The sequence below is a fragment of the Osmia lignaria genome, chromosome 5, assembly GCF_051020975.1.
Source record: "Osmia lignaria lignaria isolate PbOS001 chromosome 5, iyOsmLign1, whole genome shotgun sequence".
In the NCBI taxonomy this organism is placed as follows: domain Eukaryota; kingdom Metazoa; phylum Arthropoda; class Insecta; order Hymenoptera; family Megachilidae; genus Osmia; species Osmia lignaria.
In genome coordinates, this window is record NC_135036.1 from 10,454,447 (window position 1) to 10,481,050 (window position 26,604).

General features: G+C 30.8%; 5 protein-coding genes across 11 annotated transcripts; 3 read left to right on the plus strand and 2 right to left on the minus strand.

Moving 5' to 3' along the window:
- Nucleotides 1–239: 239 nt before the first annotated feature.
- On the minus strand, nucleotides 240–3,364 carry LOC117604986 (malonyl-CoA decarboxylase, mitochondrial). Of its 2 annotated transcripts, none has more exons than XM_034325658.2 (10): nucleotides 3,223–3,364; nucleotides 2,232–2,372; nucleotides 1,956–2,096; nucleotides 1,687–1,839; nucleotides 1,469–1,622; nucleotides 1,252–1,391; nucleotides 1,044–1,179; nucleotides 762–974; nucleotides 582–687; nucleotides 240–509 (listed from the first exon to the last, which is right to left on the minus strand). In XM_034325658.2, exons 1-10 carry the CDS (start codon nucleotides 3,316–3,318, stop codon nucleotides 374–376), a joined length of 1,416 nt encoding a protein of 471 aa, XP_034181549.2. In that variant the 5' UTR covers nucleotides 3,319–3,364; the 3' UTR covers nucleotides 240–373. The 2 variants fall into 2 exon arrangements, with proteins under 2 accessions (XP_034181549.2, XP_034181548.2); XM_034325657.2 differs by lacking the exon at nucleotides 3,223–3,364 and adding an exon at nucleotides 2,500–2,724.
- LOC117604987 (uncharacterized) lies at nucleotides 2,272–6,363 on the plus strand. Of its 4 annotated transcripts, none has more exons than XM_034325661.2 (8): nucleotides 2,272–2,400; nucleotides 3,069–3,226; nucleotides 3,350–3,510; nucleotides 3,585–3,744; nucleotides 3,811–4,377; nucleotides 4,450–4,740; nucleotides 4,818–5,053; nucleotides 5,483–6,360. In XM_034325661.2, the coding sequence occupies exons 2-8, from the start codon at nucleotides 3,163–3,165 to the stop codon at nucleotides 5,519–5,521; spliced, it is 1,518 nt and encodes a 505-aa protein (XP_034181552.1). In that variant the 5' UTR covers nucleotides 2,272–2,400; nucleotides 3,069–3,162; the 3' UTR covers nucleotides 5,522–6,360. The 4 variants fall into 4 exon arrangements, 3 of the variants coding, with proteins under 3 accessions (XP_034181552.1, XP_034181551.1, XP_034181553.1); XM_034325660.2 differs by lacking the exon at nucleotides 2,272–2,400 and adding an exon at nucleotides 2,516–2,656; XR_004581545.2 differs by lacking the exon at nucleotides 2,272–2,400 and having other exon boundaries at nucleotides 3,026–3,226; nucleotides 5,483–5,789; nucleotides 5,866–6,359.
- A 591-nt stretch (nucleotides 6,364–6,954) lies between these two features.
- raptor (regulatory associated protein of MTOR complex 1) lies at nucleotides 6,955–13,728 on the plus strand. 2 transcript variants are annotated; one of them, XM_034325655.2, is made up of 23 exons: nucleotides 6,955–7,336; nucleotides 7,436–7,538; nucleotides 7,817–8,058; nucleotides 8,136–8,282; nucleotides 8,360–8,544; nucleotides 8,605–8,664; nucleotides 8,893–8,993; nucleotides 9,060–9,193; nucleotides 9,262–9,645; nucleotides 9,720–9,794; nucleotides 9,879–10,136; nucleotides 10,195–10,338; nucleotides 10,431–10,686; nucleotides 10,781–10,822; nucleotides 11,007–11,152; nucleotides 11,232–11,329; nucleotides 11,403–11,511; nucleotides 11,604–11,770; nucleotides 11,845–12,015; nucleotides 12,089–12,330; nucleotides 12,403–12,561; nucleotides 12,718–13,000; nucleotides 13,155–13,728. In XM_034325655.2, exons 1-23 carry the CDS (start codon nucleotides 7,178–7,180, stop codon nucleotides 13,348–13,350), a joined length of 3,861 nt encoding a protein of 1,286 aa, XP_034181546.1. In that variant the 5' UTR covers nucleotides 6,955–7,177; the 3' UTR covers nucleotides 13,351–13,728. The 2 variants fall into 2 exon arrangements, with proteins under 2 accessions (XP_034181546.1, XP_034181547.1); XM_034325656.2 differs by lacking the exon at nucleotides 10,781–10,822.
- Nucleotides 13,729–15,065: 1,337 nt separating this feature from the next.
- On the plus strand, nucleotides 15,066–19,170 carry Pop4 (ribonuclease P/MRP subunit POP4). The gene is made up of 4 exons (XM_034325673.2): nucleotides 15,066–15,266; nucleotides 15,341–15,480; nucleotides 15,544–15,934; nucleotides 16,006–19,170. Exons 1-4 carry the CDS (start codon nucleotides 15,251–15,253, stop codon nucleotides 16,140–16,142), a joined length of 684 nt encoding a protein of 227 aa, XP_034181564.1. The 5' UTR covers nucleotides 15,066–15,250; the 3' UTR covers nucleotides 16,143–19,170.
- Chc (clathrin heavy chain) lies at nucleotides 18,277–26,448 on the minus strand. Of its 2 annotated transcripts, XM_034325653.2 has the most exons (15): nucleotides 26,325–26,448; nucleotides 25,921–26,186; nucleotides 24,483–24,690; nucleotides 23,290–24,248; nucleotides 22,787–23,221; nucleotides 21,943–22,716; nucleotides 21,606–21,871; nucleotides 21,295–21,529; nucleotides 20,822–21,204; nucleotides 20,437–20,734; nucleotides 19,907–20,347; nucleotides 19,238–19,800; nucleotides 18,946–19,168; nucleotides 18,791–18,866; nucleotides 18,277–18,718 (listed from the first exon to the last, which is right to left on the minus strand). In XM_034325653.2, exons 2-15 carry the CDS (start codon nucleotides 25,960–25,962, stop codon nucleotides 18,585–18,587), a joined length of 5,037 nt encoding a protein of 1,678 aa, XP_034181544.1. In that variant the 5' UTR covers nucleotides 25,963–26,186; nucleotides 26,325–26,448; the 3' UTR covers nucleotides 18,277–18,584. The 2 variants fall into 2 exon arrangements, with proteins under 2 accessions (XP_034181544.1, XP_034181545.1); XM_034325654.2 differs by having other exon boundaries at nucleotides 25,921–26,402.
- Nucleotides 26,449–26,604: the final 156 nt, after the last annotated feature.

Sequence of the window (26,604 nt, forward strand, 5' to 3'; positions counted from 1 at the left end):
AATATTTCCATAAAACTACTTAATATTTCAGAACTATGTAAGAACTTCGAAAAATGTTCCTTTTTTTGTAGCATTATCCTATCAGGGAATTAATTTGATTTTACTGTTTGACAGACCTTGTAGACTGCATTAACGTACATTCATGAGCAATTTTGAATATAATTTTATAATAAAATCATTTAATTATATAGTAAATATAATTTTTTTTATTATTCCACTTTTGCATAATGTATATATTCTATAAAATATTCAATACATTCTTAAGTTTTGTTATTTGAATTGAGCTTTATTTTATATTTTTTAATACTATTTAAGTCATTACGATTAATAGATACAGGAATGGTACAATTTTTATTTGTAATTATACAATTATTTAGCATATTCTTTTCTCTATCGTATTTCGTAATTTTTCTTGTTGCATGGCAAGATTAATTATATCCTCGGAAGTGTTTACGAAATAGTTCTCAATATAATTTTGACTATTCTTTTCACATTTATCTAAATAGTACCTTTAAAAAGACATACTATTGTATGCATGAAATGTATTAAATTATATTTTAATAATTTAATAATTACGTTACCTATAGTTTACCATAATGCCACAACTATTTGCAACACCACGTGGTGAAGGATCAGCTAACCAGTTTATCCTCCACATAATAGCTCCATTACGAAGATGAAAATTTGCTATAGTATAAAAAAAATATTAGTTATATAAAAGTTTTGCAATAGATTAAAATCGTAATTAGCAATTAACATACCAACACTGTTTAAAGCATAATTTCGTCTTTTTTCTTTGTACAAATACCACGCACATGCTCGAATTAATGGCTTTTTTAAAACTTCACATATTGTTGTATCATTAGTCCACAACGAATTATTGAAAAGTTTTTTTAAGCCCAATATAACATCTGATTTATTTAAAATTTCTTTTATAGACTCATATTCTTCGTTGGTAAAAATATAATTGATGTCTACACAAACATTTAGTATAAATCAAACATTATTTAATACACAGATATTCTATTTATCTTACTTTATACCTTGTTTTATTTTTTCAAGAACCCAACTTCTAAAGTTTGGTATTGGTGATAAAGTAGACAGTTCGTCTATCATAGGAAATTCATATATCACTTCTTTTGCTACTTCTTTTATTAGATAGTTGCCTAGTTCAATACCCTAAAAAAGTAAAAATTAATTACATAAATTTTACAAAATATATTACCCTAATTTTTTATATTATTTATATACTTGTAATCCTTTTTGTGTAGAAGTTATGGAATAAAATATTGCAGCTTTTATTTTACTTTTATCTTCCTCTAAAAATGTTATTTCTTGTTTAAAATCACCAAGAATTCTGATTTTTGCTTCTTCAATACCTTTCACACTATCTATAAATTAATGATATCCATTATTTGAGGAAATATGTAACATAGATTATTCATAAAATGTTATCATAATTTCATACTTGGTATAACATCACATAATGCTGTGTGCAATACCACAAGAGGTTCTCTTGGCATAGATGGATGAGTGAAAATATAACATCTTCTATATGGTCCAACTCTTTGTTTTAAGTCTAACCAATTTTTTACAGGATGTATTGCTTCATAATCTGAAATCTTATTATTATATTAATGAATATTAATCGTGTTAATTTTTTAAATTAATTTAAAGAATGTATACCTTTTGTAATATATCACATGCACTTTGCCAAGTTACTCTTTCTAAATGTAGAAATCCTACTGAAAACCAAAGCAATAATAAATCCCGTAAAGTAATATTTAATTGTTGTATTGCAATACTATCATCTGTTTCTTTAGTTTCTGACAGTAACTCCTAGCAAAAATATGTATGTAAAAATAAAGATGCAAATAAATTTACATAGCATATCTTTGTTTATATATAAAATTTTTAATTCTATTATGAAAACTGAGAAACTATATAATCCTTACTAAGATATCTGTTCTTAAATCAACAAGGAATTTCACACCATTTTCAAGTCTTCCAATAATGACAAATAACCATTGATAATCTGGTGTAAGAACATTCTTTAAATTTTGTTCATAAGAAATCATTCGTCTTTCATTCTCATACTAAAATAATGAAAGATACAAATATATATATTATAAAATGTTTCAATGTGCTAAAATTGATAAAAACATGATACCTGATAAATCATATTTATATTCACATAAAAATATGATACAAAAGATAAATAATGTAAAAACCTCTGTAGAAATTAATTTTTCTGCTACACTGCATACGGTATTATGTTGTACAGCATATTCGGTTGCTAATAAACGTAAAATATGTTGTTTATCTTGTGGTTTACTCTCATGATATCCAAGGCATAATGTGTGAGCTTTATTCTGAAATTAAATTTCAGAATTTGTTAAGGTGGTACATGCTTTTAAATTTGAAGAATAATTACAATTGTTGTAAACTTTATGTGTTTATTTTAAAAATGATTAATAATATTTATAATTAGACACTAACCTCGATAATCCAATTACTAACATTAGTGTTTTTAAATTTGAAAACGTCTTTTATTTGTTTTTCAAGGTATATTTCATTTTTGTTAGGTGTAGATAATTGACGTAAATTTTGACTAAAAGGAAATTTTAAACCTTTTTGTTTCACACTACATATTGACGTAAGTTTATTACTATAAATAAATAAAATGTTTGAATGAAGTTTTGTGAACATCGTATTGGATATCAATATCTATTCAATAAGTAATATTTTACAATTACTTTAATTAGAAAACAAATAAATTTGGAAATTTCTTATCTATTACTGTCTGTATTCTTATCTAATAATGATGAATAATGAATATTTCAATAATAGACTGATAAAAATGAAATAAAATCAAAATATCAGATTAGTTTTCATACATGTTATTTACAAAACATTTAACTACCTGAAAATTAAATTTAAAGCTCTTTTTCTTAAACATTATATTGCAAAAAAAGTGCATATATGTATATGTACGATACAGTTGGCAATCATTAGTACATATATATGTACTTATACATACATCCATACATACTAAAATGGTGTTACAGTTGGGAGCATCATGATACGCATTTAATTGCAAATCGATCAAAAAGAAATTCACGGAACATAGATATTTGTTGAAGTAAATGTGACCTCCTGCTAATGTACAGAATGCAGATAGTGCATTTATTTTGGGGTCTTTGTTATGTTTTATTTACTTGCCGAGGTATGCTGATTCACTATATATAATGTAGCCCGATATTTCTTCCATTTCCAATTACTTTTATCATTATTGTAATCTATATTATGTTTACACATTTTATTAACTGTTGTTGTAAAACTGTTTCAGTTAATGCTGTTGAATATAATGTCACATTATCCCATGATGGCCCTGTAGTATTAGGTGGAACCATCACATTCAGAGCTGATTTGTTTGAAAATGGTGAAAGACCATCAGGAACTTTTAAATATAAATGGAAAGATAATGCATTAACTCCACATGAATATGAGGTTAAAGAAGCGTTTTTAATTTGTATTCAATTATAAAGTTAGTTCTTTAATATTCATTTTTATTTTCTTTATAGACAGAGGAAACATCGAATACAACCACATATTGGAGTTTAAATATTTCACCTGATAATTATACCATTGGAATATATGAAGTTGAAGTAATTGTTAATGGTAAACCTTATATATTTTTATGGTCAAGGCTGACCAGTGTCCGCACAACATTTTATGTAACTGGTAAGTTAAAATGTTTTTAATTTATTGTTTATCAATTTTTATTCTAATGTAATGTATTTTCTTTAGAATTTCTTAATGGTGATATTGTAATTATACAATCTAATCAAACATTAATGGATCCTTATGTTTCTTCTTTATCTGAAACAAATATGACTATAAATATACGTAAAGGAGATCTGGATTACTTGAATAAAGCCACATCAGTATTCATTTATTGGTTTATAGACTGCAAATATTATGGTCAAACAAGTGATTTGTATTTTCTTTATAATTTTACAAATCCTGATACATCACATATTGTGGAAGCTTTAGTAGTTGCATCATATGATTTGTTGACAACAACTACTTTACCTCCGACAACTGTTCCAGTTACAACAACTATTTCACTTAATATAACTGTGCCAAATACTACAGTGTCAAGTATCACTACCACAGAGTTAGCAACTACTGTTGTATCTAATAGTTATGCAACTTTAGATGCAACAACATCAATACCTCTCATTGACACATTGAATAGTAGCATGTCTAGTGTAAATAATATTTCTTTACCTTATATCTGTTCAAATTCTTCAATAATTCCTCCAGACCCTAATAAGACATATGGACATTTTATTAAAAAAATTGATATTCGTGGTAAGTAATAAGCCATATGATTATTATCAATTGTAACATAAGTTATAATAATAATTTTAATAAAAATCACAGCACCAATAATGAATATATCAGTGGAGGGTACAAATTGGATTCAACCATGGGATATGTTATCTCTTAACGTAACGTGCAAAGGTTCAGGACCTTTCTATAAGTGCCTTTATTTTCATAGAGGAAAGTACAATGTTACTGGAAATGAAACGTGTGACAATGGAGTTCCCATTTACCCTTGCAATTTTTCCATTATTCATTATTTCTTGGAACCTAGCGTATATACCATATTAATTATATTACATAACGATGTTAGCAAACAAATCTATCCATTGACAATAAATATTTATAAAGGTATGTATTGATAATATATACTCATAGTTTTTCTTTTATGATAGAACTCAAGTAATTGATGTTTATTATATTTTTAGTTACAACAAAGCCACAATTATCGGTCATCGTTGTGCCTGTTTCTTGTTCGCTTGCCGCTGTAGTACTCATTATTTTTGGTATTGCTTATTATATACAAAGCAGAGCAAGATTTACAGTGGAAGTTGCAGATTTTGACTTTGGCCAAAATAACCCAGAACTAGAATATAAAACATTTACAGAACGATTACGGGATTCATTCAATAATGCCATTACACCAGGAAGCAAACGGATAAGTGTATGCCAGCCCTATTATGGCAGCATGAATCACTAACAAGTACAGATTGTACAAACTACATAGTCTGTGATTAACATTTGTATTGCTAATCACACATTGTAAAAAATGACATTAACTATTTATTATTATTTATTAAAAATTAGGTGTGCAAATTAGTTCAGTGCCTCTTATCAATGACGATTTCAAATTTATTTTCATACGCTTTTATGTATTTAAAATACTTCGCAAATTAATTTGTGCACCTTTCTTTGAGCTTTATCATTTTGCACTAATACTTTAACTGGCTATGCACTTTCAAACTGAATAGTAATTTTTGTGTGTTGTAGTCAATTGTTTGGACAATAGCATGCTACATGTTTTATGTTGATATTTTGTTTTGTAAAGTTACAGTTTGATAAATGTAATTAATAGAGATTTAATGAATTTCAGGGTTATAAGCCTCTTAATAATTCTCAAACTCTTCAATGACGTTTAAGGCGGAAAAAAGAATAATTAAATCATCCGAAATCATTTAAAAAATCACAAGTGAATTACAAGGAAGATTTTAGAATTGTATTTTACAATATATTTTTAAGCATCAGTTAATTTAATCTAAAAGCTAATATTCTAGCGATATAAATTCATTCCAAATAATTCATCATTAAAATTAAGATTGTATATAGAACAAATAAAGTTTGTATACATAGGCTGTGAATATAGTATGCAACGGGAATATTGCTTGTGAGGTTTTGTAGAGGTAAAAATTTTTAATATCAGTTTTATGAATTCTAATCTATTTTCTGCACGTTTTACATTTTTAGTTTAATTTTCAGCTTGATACGTTTAATCTTTCATTAGTAGATTTCTAAACTACTTAACTTTTCTGTTGTAAGCAAAGTGCTAAATTAACACGCAGTTGTGTAAGTATAAGTTATAAGTATAGATCTCTCAAGTGAGAAATTTGGTAAAAAAAATGTGTAAACGTACTTTGAACAATATATGTCTAAAACAATTCTATTCATATATGCGTTTAAATGTATGCATATACACATATGCAGGATGAGTCATTTAACTTGACTATTTTTAATTCTTTACACATAACTTTTTAATTTCTTTTTCTTTGAAGCACAAAGTTAATTTGTACATCTTATGATAAAGATAATTAAAGTGATTGAGTCAGATAACTCAGCCTCTATTGTATTAAATATGATTAGGTTTTTTTTGAGATCTTTAAAATACAGTATTCAAGCAAAATAAGTAGCTAAAAGTGACGAAAGCGAATTATAATTTTAAAGATTTAATCATAAATTAATAATCTTGTGTAGTATTTAATGAATAAAATGTTCTTGTAAAACTTGTAGAAATGTTATTAAATTTCTATCTGTTTCAATGTACTCAAAAGAAAGAAAAATGACGGGGATTAACAGCACATTGCTGCGATATATTACCCTTTCCAAATGAAGGCTCGTAATAAAACCTTCGGTGTCGTAAATTGCAAAATTAAATTTCCCGCTAAAAGGGAGGGGGTATAATTCGGGACAGGAGAATACCAGCGCCATCTATCAAATAATCGCGGACACTTCTTGTTGAATAGTTTCCGCCGTTTTCGTATAGATGGCGCTAGAATCGCATTAAAAAATACTTGACTTATGGCGGGTTTTTTAAAATACAAGTTTGGCCCTGATTTTGATTGATTTCTAAAATACAGGAGGAAACGAGTCAAAATTGTTTCTTTGAAATTGTGAGTGCGAGGTGTAATAAAAAAGAGACTGTTAAAACAGGTACGACATTATACTAACAATGTTCCTTACAATCAGACCTAACTTCACCTGGGGGTATCTGATATCCCCAAAATTATGATCCCTCGAGAACAAAGGCGTTTCCAGTCTTTTTCTATCTGTAGTCACTGGTGTACGCATTCGCTAAAGGTTGGGTAAGTCGTTAGAAGTGTAAAATGGCGGCCGATGAAATAAATTTACAAAATTGTGTTCTGTTAAAAAACATTTGCGCGTTAGCAGTTTGCTGAATATTGTCAGTTCACAGTTTGTATTTACGTTTGTTGAACCTTCGTTTGCAACTGTTAACAACCGAAACGTGTGTGTTATAAAAGTATAATAGAAAGTTTATCTTAGTCACGGGCGTACAATGTCAGTAATTGCCTCAAAACCATGCCACGAGGAAGAAAATTCGAAATTGACGGAGGAGGATGATTGGAGAATGCAGATGGCATTCTGCAAGCTTAGGCATACAGCGTCAATCGAAGGTGTAAATTGTATTACACAAACATGGAGAATGAAAGAAAGGGTTTGTTGTTGTTTTTTCATTTAACTAATAAATTCTTTAATAATTACGTATTTAATTCTGCATATAAATGTCTTAAATTTATATTGCTTTTTTATTTAGATGAAAACCGTGAGCGTGGCTCTAGTTTTATGTTTAAATGTTGGCGTCGATCCACCTGACATTGTCAAGACACAACCATGTGCGCGCCTCGAATGTTGGATCGGTATTTATTCCAGTTCATCTATATTTTTATAATTTTTTATTGCCATTATTATATAATCAATTTTTAGGTTATGAGCATGACAATAATTTCTAAGTAAATATGTTTGTAGGTAACTACTAGGTGGCGCTATATTTGTTATTAATTTAAATATTACAAATACTTATTTTTCTTTTTTCGTGTATCATCTTCAGTATGAGATGATTGATATTTAAAATATAGTTTTTCCAAATGACAAATAAGAATAGCCTTATTACATTGTTATAAATATTTTTTCACAGATCCTTTATCAGTGAGTCCACAGAAAGCTTTAGAAACTATAGGATCTAATTTACAAAAACAGTATGAAAGATGGCAGCCAAGAGCTCGTTATAAACAAAGTTTAGATCCTACAGTGGAGGAGGTAAAAAAATTATGCACCTCTTTAAGGAGAAATGCAAAAGAAGAAAGAGTTTTGTTTCATTATAATGGTCATGGTGTTCCTAAGCCTACTAGTAATGGTGAAATATGGGTATTTAATAGGGTTAGTTGAATTGAATATTTTAAATACCATAAATAATGGTTTTGTGAATATTTTTTAACATTAAATTATTGTTACAGACATATACACAATATATTCCTTTGTCTGTATATGATTTGCAAACATGGATGGGTGCACCTAGCATCTATGTATATGATTGTTCTAATGCAGGTATTATAGTGGAGTCTTTTCAACAATTTGCAGATCAACACGAAAAGGAATATGAGGTAGAAAAATTCTGCACTGGTATTGATGAAAGATAGAAAGTTACATGTATAAGCACATTGGAAATATCACTTTGCAGATGGAAAAACAAGCAGTTCAGCAGAATCGTGCCACTGGAGTGGTTGGTGCAACGGCACCGTCTTATAAAAATTGTATTCAATTGGCCGCGTGCGCAGCTAATCAGATTTTACCTATGAATCCAGATCTACCGGCGGATATATTTACGTCGTGTCTTACAACTCCAATTAAGATTGCGTTACGATGGTACGAATTCGTTAAAAGTAATTTATTCGATTATAATAATACAAACTTCATCGTTTCTAGGTTTGTGATGCAAAATACATCCAAACTGGTACCAAAAATTTCACTAGATTTAATAGACAAGTAAGAATATTTGACGTATACAGAGCGAGTCATGAAAAACAGGACACTTAAGTATCTTTGTTAAATTTAAAAATAAAAAAAAGAAAGTGTAACAGTGTTCAATGGTCTATTAAAAATATTTAGGTGTACTATTTCTTATGACTAACCTTGTATTTACAATAAATACATATTCATTGTTTTCTCTAGTAAAACAAATAAACTATTGGATTTACGGTAAATAAATTTCAGAATCCCGGGACAGTTAACCGATAGAAGAACAATGTTAGGGGAACTTAATTGGATATTTACAGCAATTACCGACACAATTGCATGGAACACTTTGCCAAGAGGTAAATTTTTGCATTGCGATTGTTTTTCTTTTTAAATGATGTAAAATAAATTTATTTGATTTCCAGATTTATTCCAAAGATTATTTAGACAAGATTTATTAGTCGCTAGTTTGTTTAGAAATTTTCTACTTGCTGAAAGGATACTTCGTTCGTACGACTGTACCCCTGTTTCTTGCCCAAAATTACCACCTACTTATCAGGTGAATATTTTATTAATATATTTATTATTAGTTTGCCAATAATATATTAATTTATTCTATCAATTTAGCATCCTATGTGGCAAGCATGGGATTTGGCACTTGATCTCTGTTTAGCGCAATTACCATCTATTCTTGAAAACGAAGATCAATTTGCGCATTCGCCTTTCTTCGAAGAACAGCTTACAGCCTTTCAAGTATGGCTTACGCTAGGTTCTAAAAATCGTAACCCTCCAGAACAGCTGCCAATAGTACTTCAAGTATTGCTAAGTCAAGTTCATAGATTAAGAGCGTTAGAATTATTAGGATGTTTCCTTGATCTTGGTCCATGGGCGGTGAACTTGGCTCTCAGCGTGGGCATTTTCCCGTACGTTTTAAAATTGCTTCAAAGCAACGCTAGAGAATTACGCCCGTTACTTGTTTTTATTTGGGCAAAAATTCTTGCTGTTGACAGTGTGAGTTGTAACGTTCGGTATTCAAGAGATATCTATCATTTTCAATTACAATATTTTATATATTACGATTACAGACTTGCCAAGCAGATCTTGTAAGAGATGGCGGACACAAATATTTTTTATCTGTTCTTCAGGATACCTCCATACCGGTAGTAAATTTAAAGGGTTTAAAATTTCATTGTTTTCAATGTGATTTTCTTTTATTTTATTATTTTAGTTTATTTTTATTTTAGAGCGAACAAAGAACATTGGCGGCATTTGTTCTAGCCAGTATTGTAAATGATTATAGACCAGGTCAGATAGCTGCAAATCATGGTAGTCTCGTTTCGATTTGTTTGGAGCAGCTTGGGGATTCGAACGCTTTATTAAGACAGTGGTTGTGTTTATGTCTCGCGAGACTTTGGCACAATTATGATAAAGCAAGGTGGTGCGGAGTCAGAGATATTGCTCACGAGAAACTATTCACGTTATTACAAGATCCAGTTCCCGAGGTACGAACCGATTTTATTCATCCGTTGTTATTTATAATAAGTAATAATAATTGCACAGGTTCGAGCAGCTAGCGTTTACGCTTTGGGCACATTTATAAACAGCGTAACAACCCGCAGTGAACATGCAAATAACATTGATCAAATTATCGCGATGACACTAATTAATACTGTCTCGCATGACATGAGTCCTTTAGTTAGAAAAGTATGTAAGTTAATTACAAAATAATATACTTATACTAAATATTATACATATATAATTATTTTAACACGAGGAAAATATGATTTATTTTACAGGAATTAGTAGTAGCGCTTCAATGGATGGTTTTGCATTTTGAAAATTCATTCGTTACTTTAGCTTTGGCTGAAGAAAATAGTCGAAAAGATCTTGTAGTGGAAACATTATCTCCGTTTAGTGGAATGAGACGTATTAGTTCTAGAGACAGATTAAAAATGCTTTCTCCTAACAACGCGTACAGTGCAGACAGTACGGATGGATTCAGCCAAGATCGCATCAAGAGAGTCTCATCCTCGTCGTCCATTAGTAGTTTAGGTAAGTAATAAAATTATGTTGGATCCAGTTAGAGTTTAGGTTTCCTGCCGGATTTTCGATAACAGCTCCTTGTATTGTTTCATTCGTGTGCCAGGAAATAATTGGGAGTTCGTGAGGAAACCTTGCGAGTCACTTGGTAATAATGATTGGAAATTCCATTGCATGTTCGTACATAGTTTATCCTTCATTTTTTTTTTTTTTTTTTTTTTTTTGTATATAGCAAAATCACTGTTCTATCACCTACAAGCACATTATCGTACAAACCAGATGTTTTTTATATTAAATGGAAAATATAATAAACTCTGCTTTATTATTCATAGGACACAGTTCTCTTGGAAATCTACCAAGTCTTTCTTATGGTAGCATATATATGAAATTGTGGCATGGATTATGCAATCTTGACAGCGATCCTCATCCTGCTGTTGCTGCCATGTCTCAGAAGGTCACCAATCATATTCGTAATCAGGTAAATGTAACTTGTTGATAATATTTCAATACTTTCGTTTTATGCCTAATGCTGGACATGTAATGTTTTCTTATTATAGGTCAAGGAATCATCAGCCCCTAAAGAAGTAATTGAAACAAAAATATCTTCATCGTTATCTCTTCCACCGTCTCCATCAAATCGCACTACATATTTAAGGTGAATTAATGTTTATTTATTTCAATCTACGACGTTTATAAAGTATTTTATGTGATTACTTCTTTCTTTGCAGCAACAGCAAAGGAGAATCACCGCCTACGGTAAATTCTGGATCTGATTTATTACGTTCGTCGAGAATACCATCGCATAGTAATCGTTCAAGAAAACCGATTCCTAATACTGTAAGAGTGATTATTTACTATCGAAGCACCTAATTAATTTGTACGCTTAATATCTTCTAATTTTCTAAATCATTATCACTTGAACATTATAGATATCAGAAGAAGCTGACGAAGTAGCTGGAATCAAAACTCCATTGATAACTTCGCAATTTGTCGAGTGGAGTTGCGCTCAATTTGCTCAGCCTTCGGTTAGCTTAGAAAGCGAAATAGAATCACTGAGTGATTTGGAAAGTAGAATTCATTATGAAAGAGAATGGCGGTAAGAACGAATCGATGTAACAATAATCTACACGTGAAAGTTATATATTAATTCTCTGAAATAATAACACTCAGATATCTAAGGAATAAAAAGCAAAGACGCGAAGCAAGAGAAGAACAATTGCGAGCGGTACAAAGTAAAGTAGAATCGCAAGTGTTCCATGCAAGGTGTCCACATTCTCCGGAAGTTTTAATGTTTCACCCTTTCGAACCTCATTTGGTTGTGGCGTTGAAAGATTTCTTTGGGTATTTCACATAATACACGATATCCCGATTATTATAACAAAACAGTAATTTAACATGATTAAATTCTTTACAGAGTATGGGATTGTCAAACTGGTGCGAAGTTGACTTACTGTGCGAGTCGTGGAAATAAAATGTCGCGTATTACGGCTTTAGAATTTATCAACGCTCACGATGTAAGTTTATTAATGACCGGATCTGATGATGGTTCGGTCAGAGTGTGGAAGAATTATAGCAGTATGTTAAATCGTGACCCGGTCTTACTTACCGCTTGGCAAGCGCTAGCTGATATACAGCCTACGACAAAAACCTCAACTGGTGAGTTTATAGTTTAGGCATGCACGGAGAAATTATGTTCTATGAATTAATTGAAATTGTTACCGATAACAGCTGGGTTAGTCACAAAATGGGAACAAAGGTCCCTTACATTAGCAGTGACAGGTGATGTTCGGTTTGTTAGACTATGGGACGCGGAGACTGAATTGAAAAAGCAAGATATACCGACCGGTGCTGATTGTTGCGCTACGTGTATTGATGTTGATGGCGCAGGTTAGTTATTTCTATGTTTTTCAGTGATTCTATATTGAGCTAGTCTACAGTAAGTGTTGCTACCTGAACTACTTTACACTTAGAGAGTTTATAGTGAATACAACTGATACCCAACTAAATTCATACAAACTTAAATGTATTTAATGATACGTATAGGTGTAATGATGGCACTAGGTTGCGGAGACGGTTCTGTTCGCTTATTTGACAGAAGGTTACCTCCGTTAGAATCAAGAGTTATGATTTGGAGAGAACATACCGCATGGGTATTAAGTACATCCCTGAGAAAATTTGATAGATCTGCACCACAATTGTTTACCGGTTCGTCCTCAGGGGACATTAGGATATTTGATCTTAGAAAAAATTCGTCTGTAAGCACTGTACAAATAACACAAGGTATTACAGCACTGGCAGCGCATGAAATGGCTGATATCTTTGCTTGGTAAGTTTCATTTTTTTTTTTTTTTTTTTTTTTTATTTTTTTTTTATTAGTATCATTATATTTTAAATAATTCTATATGAATTTAATTATTACACGTGTCGTACTATAAGTTGAGCATTAATTGAATACATAGGTAATATTATTTATATTTTAGCGGGTCAACAAATCATTGTATAAGTATTTACAATACTATGGGTCATCATTTAAACACGATCAAATTTCACGAAGGATTCATGGCTACCCGTATTAGCCCTGTAAGTTGTTTAAGTTTTCATCCCTATCGAGTGATTCTAGCAGCTGGATGTGTTGACAGTACTATTACAGCATACGCGTCTGAACCACGTAGATGACTAATAGAATTGGAATTGCAGTAAACTTATTTGCGTAAATATTTGTAGATTCGTAGTACTTGATCTTAGGATTAGCAGTCAGTAAAAAGAAAAGCTCTAAGATTGAAATATTTGAGTTCATTTTAAAAATCATGATATGAATTCTTATATTATTAATTATTTATGCCTTTCTACTGCGTTCTCATTCCTTGTATAAACGGTATTCGTTGATACAGAAAAACTAATCGTAGATTTGTAATTGACTCGTGGGATGAATTAATCACAGTCTTTATGTATAGACGACCAAAGAAAAGCTCGATGCAATTTTAGAAGAAAAAAAAACGCAGTTGAAAATTAATGTTCTTATAAATAATGGTGCATAAAACATGCAAATGTGATGCAACGAATAGGATATGGGTGCATGTATAAATCTGTTGAATATTTAACAAAGCTTGTACATAGACACATGAGCAAGGAAATAACTTTAATTATTGTGCCATGTAAAATTATATTAAGTATACATCTATTATATATTACTTCAATTGTAGTGATCGAATATATAATTCCTTCTTTTTTTAACACAGTAATCAGTAATTTCTTTCATTAATTATTTTTATCTCCTAACAGTCTTTAGGAAGGAAACTTTAGAAAATATATTTATAATTTTAATTTATGACAGTGCAATAATTCGTATCTAATTCATCAGTTAGATTATAAATAATAAATAAATGATTCTTAAGGTGGTAAATAAGCTAAGTATATTAATTCTGTAAACAATCTACTGTACGTTTATTTTTATTTATAATTTTCTCATTGAATCTTTGGTTACTATCATAGGAATGCTATTTTTTAGGAATATTTGCTATTTAGCATTGTATAGTTACGATATCCTACATGGTATTAATATTATACTTTAGTGACAATACTTTGTAAGATTCTGTTCGTAAATCATGAAAAATATCGAAACTTAAGGTTACATAATTTATGTGAATGATAAAATAATCATACACCATCTGAAAAATATTTTGCAAATAATTGTACGATGATGAGTGTATTTGGTTACTTTAATTATTAATTATCATTAATCTAGTTATTTTTTGCTACTTTAATTACAAGTTAATCGTCAATGTACTAAAAGTACAAATTAATTCGGTGCCTTTTGCTCAATTCAAATTTAAACGTACTTCCACACGGGAATTTTAATTTGAATGAAGCAAGACCATCGATAACAATGACATATATTTTAATAATTAAAATTACTATCATTTTTGTACAAATAAATGTTTAATTTATCTTTTAAAGCACCAAATTAATTTATATACCTAATACACAAAAATGAAGCAATCACGTTTCATATACTTCGTATATCATGTATCATGTATCGTATCATATATTAATAACAAAGAAAAATTAAATTATATGAATAAATTATAAACAAGGAAGAAAATAGGTATCTAAACGATGCTAATGTAAATACAATTATATATAGAATATTAAATACATGCTAGAAGAATCACCGTAAACAGATACATTGATAGATTTATTCCCTCAAATTATATAGAGTGTCACTGATATAGTGGTATACGCCAAAAAAAAGTTATTCCAGTGTTAAATTAATTTGTAATATTTAATAAAACTAACCGGTCTTCTCCCCTCTCCCTCTACGTTACCTAGCGCATGCGCGATCTAGCGGTAAAGCGTGGAACCCAATGCTGTATTAAAGTTCAGTACCACATTATTAGATGGCGATGACAGTAATTTTTACTAACCTATAAAAATAATTATTTTAAACATCAAAATACTTGGCCGACTTGAGGAGATTTTTAAATAGATAATGCAAATTATTGTTACTAATACTTTATATTCATATTGACTGAAAGTCTTGAATTATTTGATTTCTAACGATCCATTATCAATAATAATGACAGAATCTAATCGTACGTATTTAAAAATCAATACATTAAAAATATTACAATATTATTTTATTAACAATTAATATTAATAATTGTAGAAAATATATTCTCAACGTTACCTAAAAGTATAACAAAACAAATTCGTACATGTGAGAATAGTGAACAATACATTACAAATTTTTTACAAAACACGTTACCACTTAATGATAGCAGTTCTATAGCAGAAGAATTAAGAAAGGTATACTAAAATTCTTTTAGAACATAATATTTTTTTACCATAGTTTTATCAATTATTTTGCAGTCATTTCTTCTTGCTAAACATAAAAATAAACTAAACAAGAAGAGAAGATGTAAAGGGAAACTGTTAAGTAGTAGGAAACGAATGCAATTAGGTTTACGTAAAATTGGTTGCAAAAATGATATGAAATATGTTGATTTACTACCATTAAATGAATTATGGTTGAAGTACATGCAACAAGTACTTGGCACTAAATTTTTTTCTAATATACCAAAAGATCCAATTGACCCAAATTGGGAAACAGTTAATCAACAATTAATCAAGGCAGATTTCCATGGTGCTGAAATTTCTGTTCTTGCATCAAAATGTCCCAGTTTAGTTGGATTAAGTGGTATAGTTATTCAAGATACCAAAAATACCTTTAGAATTTGTGGAAAAGATAATATCATAAGAAGTATGTAATTTATATTTCATATCTTAATGCTAAACATGTTCAAATATTATAAAATTTTTATATCCTTTCAGCAATACCCAAGGATGTAGTTATTATGAATATTTATTTAAAGGAAGTAAAATTAGAATTTTTTGGGAAAGATCTTTCCATAAGACCTACGGAAAGAACCATGAAAAAATTCAAATGCGGACGTTTGTATGAATTATAGTGTATTATTATAATTATCATAATTATAGCCAAGTAACTTTTTCTTGTAACGAACGTAAATTTATTTTAAAAAGGTTGTTCAAGATTATTTATATTTCATTTATTAACTTAATTTTGTACTTTGATAATGAAACATGAATATACTAAAAAGGTGGAGATTTATAAAGCGTTACAATTTCACGATTAAATTGGGTACAGTTTCAATACAAAATAATGCAAAATTAATATAATGTATGTATTGAAATTATGTAATACTTATTGAAATAATTTTTAATAGCAACAATTATTTTATACTGACTTTCAACATTGCAAACGTAATTTTCACTATACATATATGTATGTTCATATAATTAATGATCGATCTAAACATATATTTCATTCCAAATTTACTAATATTTTATTTTAATCCACAATATCCAAACAATGATACAATTATATTACTATTAGCTTGCAGAACAGCGTTAAATACACAATTTTTTAATCTACAATTTTATTCGTTACATAATTTTAATGAAAGTGAAGTGATTACTGGGAATGTTACAGATTCTTGTTTATATAATCTAATTTTAACATTTTTTTATTATGCAGCTAAAATTACTGCGATCGTTAAATACTAAACGAAAGTTACATGTAATAATCACAACATTATTGCGACGAACATTGAAAATGTTTCAACGCATTAATATTATTATAGTACAACTCCCAACTTTCGTTTTATACTTATAAATAATGGGAACAATTTATAAGTGCATACCTCTCATTCAATTTAAGATCATGTGACAAGAAAATGTCACTTGAAACATATTATGCAATAATTTAGCTCTTTTAGGAACATTGAATGTAAGATATGTCAGAAAAAAAAAATTGTTTTTCCAACATATCTTGTACATTGATCCTGATTCATTAGCAGAGCATTTTATACAGACAATGTAGATCATTTAACGAGCAGAAACGTCAACAACACGATTCTCTCAATTTCTACATATACATTGGAATCTGATCTCCCAATTTTGTATTAATACTTGCATCATATAACTTCATTATACATTAATACAACGAACAATCCATCCAAACAGGATACTATGCGTATTTTATATAATGAGTAAAAAAAAAAAATTTGAAATTATATTTCTAAAAATTAAACAAGTTAATCAATGTAAACGGAATTATTAATTAGATTAACACTTTTCAATTTAATGCGTACAAAAAAAAAATGTAAGATCATAATGTTTCAAGCCAGCATAAACAATTTTGAATACATATATCCATACATCAATATCACGAAATTCTTAAAAGTTCTTTTTGATAGATTAAATACGTTTTCTGTCTAAAAGATTATATCAGAAAACTATCTTGATTATTTTCTTTTTAGCAGAGTATATAACGCTACTAATCTATATTTTACATTTTTGTGGGCAAATGCTAAGTTTTGTATTTATTCATGCCACAGCAATAACACACATAGATACTAAACTTATACACTGATAGACATACAAACGTATTTCATATGTACGTGTTTCAATAGGTATTTAATGTGCCTAGATTACATATTGTTTACAAACCTTTTCAGCTTTGTTATACTGATGTACTGATATATGCAGCTTATTTTCATTTTAACTAGATCTTTTGAGGCTTATATATTTGACTGTGACAACAACATTTTTAATGAATCTAGATAAATAGATTCATTTTTTTTATTACTACAAATTACATATCAGAATAGTATCTTTGCCACTTTCTATCTTTCATGATTGAAGAACAAATATCAATTTTGGACATTTATGTTTCTCTTAATATTCATTTACATATTTCTTTAGCCAAAACCTCTTTTTACCAGAAAGGAAGCACTTAGTAATTTCGTGACATATTTATTAATGTGAAACTTACAACAAGTATTTTTTTTTTTTAAAGATCATTCATTTTATGTCATCTTACAACTAAAACTTTTTTCAATACTTAAACAAAGGCACATACGTACACAATACATTAATATATCAATGAAACTATACCATAGGTACTTCATAAAATAAATCTAAAATAAGAAAATTCAATTTAAAAAAGAGTTCAACATAAAATTAACTACTGCGTATTTTGCTCTCAGAGACCGCATTTGAAATATATATTTCTAAAATACGTAAATATCTTTTTTTTCTTTAAATAAACAATGATCAATATGTATTACTTTAACAGTAAATTAATTATTTTATAAACGTTACCCATAATCTAGAATCTCGCGTGTAAACTCTTTGTTGTTTACCTTGAATTCATTATATTTAATATGTTACAGTTATTTTGCGGCAATACTTTTCTTTTCTTTTTTAATGATATTGTTTTTCAGCGTTTGATAATAATTGTGAACTATTGAAATAATTTGTTCTACCTAGATATTATAGAAAAGTAGATTTTGCTGATCTCTGTCATTGAATGTGCTGCTCATTGTGTTTCACATACCATAACCCTGGTACGCTGCAGCCGTCGGTGCATATACACTTTGTGGAGGTGCACCGTAAACACCTTGGGGTGCGTAACCAGGTGCCATCATACCTGGTCCTGCTGTTAACATCAGCTGAGGCTCCGCTATAAACACATACATAATAATTATAAAATATATGTGTATCATAAAAGTAAGCATAATATGATAATACATACGCATAATCATAGGCTTATGTTCTTGATGATCAGTTTCTTCCAAGCGTCTGCTTTCGGCTTCTTCCAGTTTATCGACCTATAACACAAAACAAATGGAAAATATTTTTATGGCTAACAGAATACTCTAAATATTATTTTATAAGCGTTATTATTACCTTGGTAATATATTCACGTGCAACTTGTATAAGGTATGGCATGGCAAAATGTAAAATACGATGTCTCCACGCAAGTTCTAAAATTACATCCGGGTGAAGCAAATCATAACAATGGAACAGACATGCGGCAAAACAATCTTTCGATCCTCTCTCTAAGAACCATTCTAATAATTCTTGGGCAACTTCAGGATTTCGAGATTCTGCTGCGTATTCCATAGCATCTCTGTTTAAACGAATAAACACAGCAATTAAAATTAACTGCTAACTTTGAAAATAAAAAAAAATTAATTACCTAAACAACCGATCCTTTTTACAAAGTTCCACTGATTGTTTCCACCTGTTATTTCCTTTATACAAATATGCAGCGATTCTTCTAAATTCAATTAATTCATGTTTTTCTAATTGTTGTGCTAACGCGATGTTATCAAAATTGTCGAACGCATCGATTGACGTTCTGAGTCCTTGATAATCCTCCTCGTCGATAAGTAGGCCATTCAATGCCTCGTTTATCGCTTTATTGTTCAACGCTTGAACTGACCTTAGATACGGTTTGACAAGTTGTAAATGACCCGTCCTTTTGAAATATGCGACTGCTCTTGTATGATCCATACGCGGAGCGAGCACTAGCAGTATATCGTTCAGTAGTAGGGGTTTATATTCGACGTAAAATTGTATAGCTTTGTAATAAAGTTCAACATTCGCAACTTTAGTGATCACATCTTTGAAGTGACCTTCTCGCCATGCTTCTGTAGGATGTTGCATCATTGCAAGTACTGCGTTGTCGTATTCTTCGTATTTGTCATACAAAAATACAAGCTCTGCCCATAAATGTGCTTGTTCGGCTGCTCGAAGTACCTGTTACATTTCATCATATAAAAATATACAGTATGAAGTATATTATTATACATAATTATACAGTATCGAATATCGTGAGTTTCTTTTAGAGAAGTTGAAAACATACCTTTGGTATATTAACCCGAGACCAGAAAAGTTCGAGATGTTCTCTCATTCGTTGGGGCTTATATTTGCTATAAAGTATAGCTAATTCAGTAAACATTCCCATGTGTGCTCTCTCAAGTCCTAATGCAGCTTCCAAAAGATTAATAAGTTCCTCGAAGTGTCCTCGATCTTGATAATAATTAATTAAATCTTCCAATTCATCGGCATGTACAACTATATGTAGCCCACACATCTGTGCTAATCTAAACTCTCCGCTATCTACACAAGCGAAACACACTTCCTTCCAAGTACGCGTCGAATTAGCTTTACGAGCACTGTCAACAGCACCTTGAAATTCTTTCAAATGAACAAGCGTAATAGCTAATCGTGCAAAATTCGATACATTGTTGTACAAAAGTTTAGCAGCATCATACATTTTATCATCGAAACATCTATCGCCGATCTAAACACACAAATAACACAAGTTTTATCATCGTTTACACTTAAAAGGTATTAGACGTACAAATTAATTAAAAAAAAAAAATTCGTTACCTTCTGTATATCGGCATGATTAGGACCAGAAATAAATTCTTCGAGATCTGCAAGCCTGTTGGTTCTTGCATACGCGTATATTAATTCGCTTTCAATGAAAGATTCGCGTGCTTTCTTGCGAGCCATTTGTAAATAACGAACTAAATCCTCCCAATGTGAAGTTCGATGAGCAGTTTCCACTACGTCAACATACGCCGATGGATCATCTGCTTTGATAAAACTGTCAATGGCTTCTTTAACTAAGCCTTGTTGTAACTGTGCTCTGGCTAATTGCGACCATACCGGTGGTTCATTACATCTATAAAGCATATTATACATTTTTTAATACACCAATTAATTCGAATTCATGAACAAATTAATAGCAATATTAATAGTTATATCTTACCTTTCAGCAAATTCATAAGCTCTGTCTAAGTTGTTAACTTGCTCAATCAAAACTTGAATAGCCGACGTATTAACATCGAATTTCTTAAAAATGGCGAAAGCTTCTTCATACAATTCATTGTTAATAGCTATGTTAGCAATATCAGGAGCATCGTAATTATCCAACCGATTGATATATTCCATAACGCGTGTACGATCAGCTTTTATTGCCGTTAGAATTAGAAGGTTTTGTAAATTACGATGATCACTGAACACACTACTATCGAGTACGATCTTTTCAAGAAGTTCAATTAATTCATTGGGTAAATCAGCAGTCATAAACGCTTTTACAGTAACTGATATATCCTCAGGATCTTGAGTTTCTGATAAAGCTGTTTGTACGACCTATGAAATCGGTTAGAATTATTAAAATAAGATTTCATTGAGGAATGTTAATTTTATTCGTAATTTTTTTTCTTTTTTATATTAACTCACCTGATCAATTAATGGCCTTTTATATGGGTTGCTTTCAAGAAGAACCTCAGCCCACAGATCAGGATCTCTACGTCTCACCAAATATCTAGCTTCACTTTTGAAAAGGCTGTTTTCATTGCATACACTTATTAACTCACGATCACATTGACCGCGCTCGTATGCAATGCACGCTAAATGTGGATCACGTTTCTCGCAATATTTTCCTACTACTCTACTGTCGTAAAACTGATTCTCTCTGTAAAATAAAAATTAATTAATTTAAAAAATCTCTAACATCTTTTATGCAATGTAATTTATGTTGATAAACTCACTTCAAAAATCTTTCAGGGTTATTGTTGCTGTCAATGTATATTTTTGCTAATGCATTATGTGTTGCAGGTTCAATACATCCTTCATGAACACGAGACTCCAGCCATGGAAGTAAAAGTTTCAAGCGATTCCTCTTTTCAACTTCCTCGACAAGTTCATCGGTTGAAAACTGACCGCGTACCACAAGAATTAAATTCTTTATTATATCCTCTGAACAATCTACATCTAATAAACCACCCACTACTACTGGTAGACGCGATGGATTTACCTAAAATTCAATTTCATTGATTAACGCATGCTGTTGCATCAAGTTTAATGTACGTAATCAATAATACTTACTTTTTGAACATAAATTTCGATGTATTTTTGTAAATTATTTCGGTAAAGATACAGTACAAGATCATGTACGAAATCAAATCTATCGCAAACAATGATCAAAGGTAACTGATCAGGTAACTTGGCTTCTTTCAAGAAGTTTTTCACACGTTCTGGATTATAGCAATTACTCTCTCTACAAATTCGTTCAACTTCTTTAATTTGTCCGGTTTTACAAGCTGCTTGAATATATTTAAAATGTACTTCTTGATCTTGGCTAAAGTTAACGATAGATCCCAAGAAATAAAATAATCCTTCGTACGATTTGAAACTTTCGAATAAATCTATTAATGCTTTAGTAGTTAACTGTTCGTGATACTTTGTAGCGATTTGAATACAAATCTGTAAATTTTGTCTGATATTAGCAGTTAACATAGCTTTTAAACATTCCAAAGAATCTTCGACCGATAACGTCCCGAAGAATCCAACGAGCCAATCCGGAGATAGTAAATGTGTATGAACAACAGCTCTCTTGATATCATATAAGTCAGTGTAATGTTCTAAAGCACGCTGTAATAGTCCAGCCTTTTCACATAACTGCGCGATGTGAGCTCTATCATAATGAGTGAACATCTGATTTCCTAAGATCGCATCAGCAACTTGTGGAGCAGACATTAAATTCATTTCTAAAAGTCGCGTTTGCAATGCTCCCTCACTTGGACGATTATTCTTCAAAGCATCCAACAAAAATGCTGTACATTGCTGGACCATGTTTTGTTCCATAAATATATCCACAATCTAGAGAGACATAAACGTATAAAAAGGCATTCTTTAATTTAATACGGGGGACGCTGTTACAAACGCTTACTTGATTAATGTCGGCTAAAGGTTCATCGTCTTGAACCAACATTTGGGCGAATGCTACACCCTGATCCGGATTGATTCTCATTACATTTCTCAACAAAAATATGTAATCAGGAGTGTAAGAAACTTTCTTGGCGTATAGCACGATCTTCTGGAATTGGCCAGTTTCTGCAAAACATTGTATAACTTTGTTGGGAACGTTAGCTCTTAAATAAACGCTAAGAGCTAAAGTCGGATCGGCTTGTTTCACCAAGTCACCCAATTCTTCGCTGCATTCTAGTTTATCTTCCTTCAACCACTTTTCAAGAAGCTGTTTGCGACCTTGTACGAGCACCGGACGACATAACTCCAAAGACTCGTATTTGTTTAATTGTCCTTGGTCTAAAAGTATTCCAAAATATTGTAACAGAGGTGATGTTTGTCCTTGTGTAGTTGGTACCTAATATAAACAATTTATTTTTCAATAAAAACATCACTTAAGGAGAAATTTATCAACTATGAACATACTTGTTGAAATCGTTGAATCGTTGCCGGTGTTCTTAGTATTCCTTTCGGGGCATTCGCAGCAACTTTAGCTGCTTCCGCGTATTGGCCATTTTGGAAAAGCATATTGAATTTCCTTACGAACAAATCTTCAGCTCCTGACAAATTATTCCTTACGGCCATTCGCAATGCAAGTTCTGGATTTTGTAGTACTCCGTTTATGTACGGAATTATATTTTCTTCGTCAACCGATACAGATAATACTTGACCTTTTCGATTCACTCCTATTATACCACCAGACGCTTCGTGTGGAGCGGTAACAAAAATAGTCTCTCCAGATATGCGATTCATAAATATACATGTAGCAGATTCAATATCGTACATATGTATATAACCGTATTTTGTTATTAAATATATAACATCGTATTTTGAACTGACTTGCATTGCCACAGGAAAATCATTTCCTGCCTCCGGCGGAAAAAAGACGTCTACTGCCTTTTTTGGAAAAGGATGATTACCAGCAGGAGGCTGACCTACTTCAATAATATGGAGCTTTGCGCCTTGCACCGTTCTCACAGCGAAACAGAATAAGTTACTTGGTTCCGCGTTTCCTTCCATTTTGAATTGTGCGAAAGAAGCAGCGTGCCCTTCGATTGGCTGAGAACATTTTCTTTCAACAGAATAAAGTTGCATCGCACCAACTACTCTGTTGTGTTGAGCAGAAATACCAATTAACAAAAGCCATGTTTGCTTTGGATCGGTTCTATAGTTTATTATTTGACACCCGTTTAACGATGAATGCCGATCAAACATTTTGTTCGGAGTTGACTCTCCTTCCATAGACCAGTGATAAACTGCAGTCTCTGTTACCAATGCTAATGTGTTTAAAGATATCCATTTCCAGAAAACTACATCTTCTGTCATTGTGTGAGCTTTCATTTTTGATTTCATCTCTATATTGAAGATCTGAAGGGTTTTCAATGCTATTGTAACAAAACAAAAAACAAAAATACACATTATATTAAATTTATCATTTAGATCATACTTTAGGCAACAAGTTATTTTTATGTTATTTCAAGTATTAAAAATATAATGTAATACTGTTAGTATTAGTGATATATTTGTACTTTGGCACATTTTTTATTAAGTATAATTAGTAACACACATATGTATACACAATATGTATAGCATATTTGACTGAACTTTATTCTATTTACCTTTCAAAGCAATTACTTTACTTGCAGGATTCATGATCGCAGAATCTGCTGAAATTGGTCTTCTAATAGGATTCGCAGAATCATTCATGTCGATAATAACCACCTGTGCAGTATCGCCAACTTTTTCTCGAACGCAAATGAACTTGTCAGATTCCATGGTAAGTGTATTAAAGCTAACATTGTTAGCGTTAATTCCAACAGCTGTAAGCTGTAACAATAATAATAAATTACTACAGAGTATTTATTTAATAATGATATTATGTCAACCTAAAAAAAAAGGAAGATTAAATAAAATTTTCATTTTCATAATTTTATTTCTAACAAAGGAAAAAAAACTGAAAATCTGCTGGGTGCACGTCTACTCGAATCGGATCGTCCTTTTACGTCGGTAAGCCTGTTGTGTAAACAGTATTATGCCGAACGTTAGAACATACTCATAATTGGTTTGTTTTTAATTCTTATTCGTCAATACTTGAAAACTCGCGAAGTGTATCTTTTTCATGATTCAAAAATCATACTTCCGTTCGACGAATTTACAGTAATTTGGAGAACATTAATTATGAACTAAATTAGAAAAAAAATGTTTCTCAGATTGCCGTGTCGTCAAATGAGCAATTCATAATAAGTTAAAACTCAAAATTATGATAATGTACGGTGATAAGTACACGTGCACCAGATTTTTAAAATCATTTTTCTCGAAAACGAAAAGAAATATTTATTCTATAATTTTGACTTATGTCTTCGTAATGTCATCCTGTTTCGATTTGTGCCACCTGTTTTACAGGAATTTTTACAGTAAAAAATGTCACTTATCAAATTAAAATATTATATATTAATTAAAAGAAAATTAATAAGACGAAATAATACGTGTAAAGTAAACACTTGAAATTTATTTTATCTAGAGTATAATATAAAAAATACATAATGATACTTCGTTACATATATTGAAATGTATTTTATAAAAAAACCACAATTTGCTATCTGTAAAATACAGTGCATTAGAAAATTCCTAGAAGAAACATTTTAATTAGAAAATTCATGATGTATAAAAACGGAAATAAGGGGCGTATATGCTGAGTAGACGTGGCTCTCGTTGATAAAAAAATCAATTTATTTTTCTCACCAAGTTCGCCATATAGAATTCAGTGATTAGTTAACCTCAATCATATTTTATTAGGAACGTAGTGAAATTCATGAAAATTTATCCGTACAAAGATTCATGAGATCAGATTATATCTGTCAAAGTAACGTCAATTCAGCAGATTTGAACGAAACTTCCGTTTCATCATCAGAATGATAAGTAGCGGTAAGATGATTTACTTAGAAGAAAAATGAAATGCATAAAAATGATATTGAAAATCCAAGTGTGCGAAAACGAAGATTTATTGACGACGTGTCGAAATAATAGAAGAACCGGGCATGAAAGCAGGTCACCTACCTGGAGATGTTCTTGAAACCTTATGGGTAGTAACTGCGTCATTTTTCCACTGTTTTTTTCACGATTTTTACAGCCGCCGTTACTTAATTGAAATAATATTCGCGGCTGTCTGCCGTTCCTATGTACAACTGTTTTGGCTTATGGTGCGCTTCTCAACCAGAAAATCCAAGCTCGACCATCAGCGCACAAAACCAACTGACGCAAACTGAATGCCGTCACTACTTGCCGCTGACACCCATCATGGCCGTCAACGACCGCCCCTCTATCTAAAAATAGTTCTTCAAGTACAAAAGTATTCCGATCGATTCTATATTCTGATATTGTCGAACGTTTGCAAACGCATCAAAATAGTAATTAGATCGATTGAACCTGTCGAATTGCTAAACGATTATAATTATCATTACCCTCGTGTCAATTTAAACGGTCGATAGTGTTAGAACACATACAACTGAATTTTGTGGTAAATCTTGAACAACACCCTTTCCCTTCTTCAATTCTTATCCCCCACTCCTTCACTTTGAATGAAGCCGCAACGGCGCACAATTGTATACGTGGTATATATTCTCCTATCATTATACACGAATATTTTTTAATATATCAACAGAATTCTTGTGTAATTGTATTAAGGTTTATTGGAAATACATTTTTAAACCTAATCAGTTAATTTAAATGACGAAAATAAAA